Below are 5,882 nucleotides of genomic sequence, written 5' to 3'. Positions count from 1 at the left end.
CAATCATGACTCTTCCGACCTGTCAACTTGCATTCATTCAAATCAACGCATCTTCCGAGATTCGAAGCATATCCATCAGGAAATCGCACCGATTTCAACCATTGACAAACGACCTGTCTCTGCTCCTTGTCCAATGTATAAACTGCTTTTGGTTTTGGTCCCCCGCCGCTTGCATCCGCATTTAGTGTTGGCCGATCGCAAATATCCCTCATATCTTTTCTTGCATTCAAGTTGTCTTTTGTTTTTCCAGTAACATCCATCACAGTATTTATGACATTGTCGAAAACATTCTTCTCTATGTGCATGACATTAAAATTATGATGAATAAGATGGGCGTTCCAATATGATAGATCCCAAAATATACTGCGTTTAGTCCACTTATGTGTATTTCCGTACGCAATAGTTGTGCCGTGAGGGTTTTCAACAACAGTTGAAAACTCCTGCACTCGCTCTCAAATTTGCTCACCGGTCAACCTCAATGGTGGATGTGTTTTTTCGATCCTATTCTTGATGAACTCTTTTTTATTCCTTCTAAATGTATGATTTAGCGGCAAAAATTGCCTGTGACAGTCAAAATAGCTAGGCTTCTTACCATGTTTTAATCTGAATGACTTCGATCTCTCCATACATATCGAACATCCTAAGATCCCAGCTGTAGTCCATCCAGATAACATTCCATAAGCTGGAAAGTCATTTATCGTCCAAAGAAGAGCAGCCTTCATTACAAATGTTTGATCGGTAGAAACGTCATACGTAGGGACACCTTCATCCCATAGCCGTTGTAACTCTTCAATCAATGGTTGCATATAAACATCTATCAACTTTTTCGAATTTTGCGGGCCAGTCACGATCAATGTCAAAAACATATAAGGTGTCTTCATGCACATACCGGGTAGAAGATTGTACGGAGTTAAGATAACTGGCCAACATGAATAACTTTTTCCTGATTTCCCAAATGGGGCAAATCCATCAGCAGACAGACCTAACCTGATGTTTCGAGGCTCTATCGCAAACTCGGGGTATGTTCTATCAAAATGTTTCCATGCCTCTGCATCTGAAGGATGACACATTAGACCCTCTTCTATTTCATGATTTGCATGCCAAGTCATGTGTTCAGCAGTGGCTTGAGACGCATAAAGCCTTTGCAACCTGGGGATTAAGGGCAAATAAAACATTTGATTACATGGTCTACGCTTCTAATTACGATCCTGCCTCCTGTTAATCTTGTACCTAGGTTGGCTACAGAATTTGCAAGATTCTGCATTTTCATCATCTCTCCAATATAACATACAACTCCTACTACATACATCAATCCTTACAACTAGAAGACCTAAGTTATCCACTAGCTTTTTCATATCGTAAAAGTCACTTGGCATGATGTTATCACGAGGCATTGTTTCCCGCATTACTTCAACAAAAGAGTTGAAGCAATCCACGAACACATTATGCTCGCCTTGATATTTAACGCTCTTGTCACATGATACCTTCGTATGGTTGTCACAACCTGCCCATAAAGGTTCATCTGCTGTTTTCAACACTTCCCAGAACTGATTAGATTGAAAAGTTTCATCACACACATTCTCATCAAAACCTGTAACTCCTATCTCTTCCAATTGTGATGCATGACTAATTCCCACTTGTTCAAGTGTAGGAGTAAAACTAGTACTTGCATGATTCGATTCTGAAACAAAATTATGACCGGCTTCATCAAATACCATCCTCTGGTATGGGTTCAATTGGTCATAATTGCCTGGATCTTCCCTAACTAAAAATTGGTCGCTTCTTCGATATCCGTCATCAGATATAAATGGTTCACCATGGCAAGTCCAATTATAGTAGTTCGGAGTAAACCCAAATCTACAAAGATGTTCTCTAACTTTATAATGTCTTGAAATTTTCCATTACTACACTTTTTATATGGACACCTTAACTTATTTCCATCCATGAACTCATATTTACTACTAGCAAAGTCCAAAAATAGTTCCAACCCGATACGAAACTCATCGGTCAATCCTCGACGTCCAGGTAAGTTCTTATTATACATCCAACCCCTGTCTCTTTGCATTGTGTCTGTATAAAAATAAAAAAATTCTCGTAAAATATTAAAAATATCATATCTATTGTTTAATATTGTTAATTAAAACCATAAATTTCTAAAAATTAAAATTTAGTTTTTTACGAAACACTTACTTTCAAATTGAAAAAAATAAAAAAAATTACCATGTCAAGAAGATTTACCAAGTATTTGACTGAAATTTTTGTAGTAGAAAGTGGTCAATTTGATGAGAATTACAACGTTTACTTGGATTGTGTGTCCTTCAAATGGACACGTACCTAAAATAAAAACAAATTACTTAAGATGCAATTTTTAATTATTTTCTATTTTTTCTCTTTCTTTTTCTTTTCCTTTTCTTTTTATTTTTTTCCTTTCTTCTTGGCCGGTCGCCGGTGCGGCGACCGGCGAGCTCGAGCTGGCCATGGCCGTCGAGCTCGCCCGGGCAAGTTCTGGGCGAGCTCGAGCTCGCAGGGCAAGTTCCTCGCCAAGATCGGCGCGAGCCTCGAGCTCGCCCGGGGCGAGCCTCGAGCTCGCCGGCCATGGCGAGGCCCATGCAAGGCTAGCCCTCGCCGGCACTGGCTAGGGTCGAGCTCGCCATGGCCGGCAAGCTCGAGCTCGCCGAGATCTCGAGCTCGCCGGCCATGGCAAGCTCGGCCCTCGCCGTCAGCCCATGGGAGGCTAGCCCTCGCCGGCACTGGCGAGGACCGAGCTCGCCCAGATCTCGAGCTCGCCGACCATGGCGAGGCTAGCCACCTGGGCGTCGGCGAGGTGGACCGGCGGCCATGGCCAGGCCGCTGGACCTCGCCCCATGGCCGGCGATGTCTCCGGCGACCGGCCAAACCAGTAAGGAAGGGAAAAAAAAAATTTCAATAACACCAAAAAATACAAATCCAGCGATGAATAGTTTTGCGACGAACCGTTTTCGTCACCAATTATTAACAAAATTAGCCACGACACTTACCGGCGTAAAAGCTTTACCGAGATTGATTTGCCGTGCGCAGATAGGTAAATCGAGAGAAACGAAAGAGAGAGAGGGAGAGAGAACAGTGAGAGGGATATGAGGAATCAGTCGAGAGAGAGAAATTGGGGGTGAGGATGGATATCATAAAAATTATTTTCCGCGTCGCAAATTAGCGACAAATTTTTTTTCCGTCGCAAAATTCGTCGGAAATTTGCGACAAAAATTTTTCGTCGCAAATTTCCGATGAAATTTGCTACGAAAAATTAATCGTCGCAAATTTCGTCGGAAATTAGCGACGACTTTTGCGACGAAAACTAAATTCGTTGGAAATTAGCGACGAATTCCGACGAAAAATTTTTCGTCGCAAATTTTCGTGGCAAAATCCTAGTTTTTTTGTAGTGCTTGCTTGTTCCAATTCAATGGAATTTGGAGAAGGAAAGATGCCATTGCCCGAGGCTAAATAAACCAGGTTTACCTGGTGGAAGCGGCGGGGGCTTTGCTGCTGGTTATACAAGCCTATACAGAACGCAGTTTCGGAGTTCTTTAAGACCACGGTGAGAGAGTGCGTGGATCTCTTGTAGTTTCGCTGTAAGCTTGACTGCCTCTTTTCATCATTCATTTTTAGGTGAAAAACAAATTTTCCACATTCTTTCGTTTAGCTAAAGACTAGACTGGTTTATGGATCTATAGTCATCAGAGGCGGAGATACAGGTCAGTGCCTATAGACTATTATTTTTCTTATGAGCTCCAAATTAGATCGGGAATCATGCTCCATTGCTCTGACAAGTCACAGTTCTACAAAGACTGGATTATCACCCTTATCAAGCAGCTGGAGATTTCAGTCTTTTGTTTTAGGTCGTTAGCTGTTTGTTACTCCGACAACAGTAGTCTGACTGTGTTATTGCCTTGGAAAATGAAAAGTAAATGACCTACTCATTTGGTGGACTGCTTTGCTCGGTAAGAATCTGACTTAAATGAGTAGAACACGAAACCCTTCAGTCTCATGTGACGCTCAATGCTCGTAGATCACTGTTCGTAGATAGCAGACATACTTTCCCTTCTCTTCGTGAGCTATCTTTATTGGAGGACAATAGGATTCATGGTTTCTACTAGGAATATCAAAGTGTAAACGTTGACATATCTGTCTTGTAATGGTACACAATCAGTTCACATTTTATATTTGCTTATTATTCGAAATCATACCCAGCTACATTTCCAGTGGTGGAGCAGAAAAGCGCCCTTATTACAACTATAATTATAGTCTCACACGGTTTTTTCTCTCAAGGGAAAGTGAGTTGGTACTTGGGTTGCTTGCTGGGAGTGAAGAGACCAAAATGCTGCTCGAACCCGGCATCTTTTAGGTTCTCATCAAACATCGCGAACAAGTATGCCTCAATGGCCTGGCCAGCCTTCTTGGGCGTGCCTTGGTTCACATGGCTGATCAAATTTGCATAGTAAGTGCCTGCATTGTCTAGTGAAGCTGCAGTGCCACCTTCTGATGGCCATCCACTCTCCGATACAACAATTGCCAAACTTGACCCACCAGCTCTTTCCAAGGCAGAGTAAAGCGTGTCCACCAATGCATCAAAAAGGTTTTGGTACTGATATGCACCATCTGTTACCACCACTCCTGGTGATGTAAATAGAGCATAGGCAAGATCAATGCTCTGCATATTCCCCGTGTAGCTGAAGTAGGGGTAAATGTTGGCTAGGAGCGGTGAGCCGTTATTAACCAAGAAGCTAATTATGGGGTTTATGAATTGACTTGCGGTGTCGCTGAATGCCCCATTCGATGGGGGGTAGGATCCTTCGCTTAGCAGATCCGATTTAACTGCCGTGGAGACCTTGATCTGGCCCTGCAAATTGGCAGATGCGAGGGCATTTTGGATGTTCTGCATTGCGGGGAGGACGTATGGGGCTTTTGCATCACCTGGGGGGACTTCGTTCCCGACTGCGATGTACTTAATTTTGACATCGGACGAGAATGCTGCAACATTGTTTTGGACCCAGTTGGATGCCATGGAGGCGTCGGTTAGGGCCTGGAGGTTGTCATTAGGAACGCCGAGGATGAGTTCGATGTTGGATCCTCTCAGAGCCTGGAGAGTAGCTTGGTCTGGATCATAAATCCTCATCCTTCCAATGCTGTTTGCCTTGAATAGCTCGATCACTTCCGCTTGACTGGGCAGATTGTTGCCATTCCGTCCATAGCAGACGCCTACAGATTGTGCACCTAGATAGGAAATGAAATGATGCAGTGATGAAACGAGAATGTGACCTTTTTTATAGTTTCATGAGCAATCAAACAGTTAAGCACGGTTAGGAAATGAATTTGTTTCTACTATAGTGTTCGATAGAAGCATCTACACCAATCACTCTATCAATCACCATGTAGACTTCGACATGTCATGAATATTGTTGGTTGATACCTCGGGTCGAAGAAAACATCTGTTTTCATTACAGAATGAGACATGCTCAAGGCAAAGTAGAAGAAGAACCTGTCATTTCTGTTCCTGCTAGTAGCAGGCCGAGAGCGAGCATTAGCAAAGCCACAACATTCTTGTTACTCATTTTGTCGAAATGACTATGAGAAAAACTAAGGGAACGGAGCTGAACCCCAGTTGCTGATCTCCAAAGATATCCGGTTTAGCATTTGTATATAGACCTAAACCATCTATTTATATGCAACTCAATGGCCTAAATTTCGAATATTAAGACCTTATCATTCCAGATGATCAGCAGACGATTTCTTGCCAGGTCAATCACTCAATGTGATGTAACATAGTACGACCAGTTTCTTGGATGTTTATGATGCAGGATAGACACCTGATGAAATTGCGTGGCCATGTGCATGTTCTCTCGTTTCGC

At 42.8% G+C, this 5,882-nt stretch overlaps 1 protein-coding gene across 1 annotated transcript; it reads right to left on the bottom strand.

Annotated features, from left to right (window-relative positions):
• Positions 1–4,169: 4,169 nt before the first annotated feature.
• On the bottom strand, positions 4,170–5,671 carry LOC115679011 (glucan endo-1,3-beta-glucosidase-like). The gene is made up of 2 exons (XM_030602532.2): positions 5,513–5,671; positions 4,170–5,247 (listed from the first exon to the last, which is right to left on the bottom strand). The coding sequence occupies exons 1-2, from the start codon at positions 5,583–5,585 to the stop codon at positions 4,298–4,300; spliced, it is 1,023 nt and encodes a 340-aa protein (XP_030458392.1). The 5' UTR covers positions 5,586–5,671; the 3' UTR covers positions 4,170–4,297.
• Positions 5,672–5,882: the final 211 nt, after the last annotated feature.

The sequence above is a fragment of the Syzygium oleosum genome, unplaced genomic scaffold, assembly GCF_021117445.2.
Source record: "Syzygium oleosum isolate NSW1041296 unplaced genomic scaffold, Sole_v2.1 Sole_v2.03, whole genome shotgun sequence".
NCBI lineage: Eukaryota > Viridiplantae > Streptophyta > Magnoliopsida > Myrtales > Myrtaceae > Syzygium > Syzygium oleosum.
This window is presented reverse-complemented; position numbering and strand designations above follow the sequence as displayed.

What these genes read in the sequence shown, in the direction of transcription:
- LOC115679011 (XM_030602532.2), bottom strand. Translation starts at nt 5,585, where the DNA reads ATGAGTAACAAGAATGTTGTGGCTTTGCTAATGCTCGCTCTCGGCCTG. An exon ending in AGCAGGAACAGAAATGACAG is followed by an intron (nt 5,248 to 5,512) that starts GTTCTTCTTCTA and finishes TTTCCTATCTAG; the next exon opens with GTGCACAATCTGTAGGCGTC.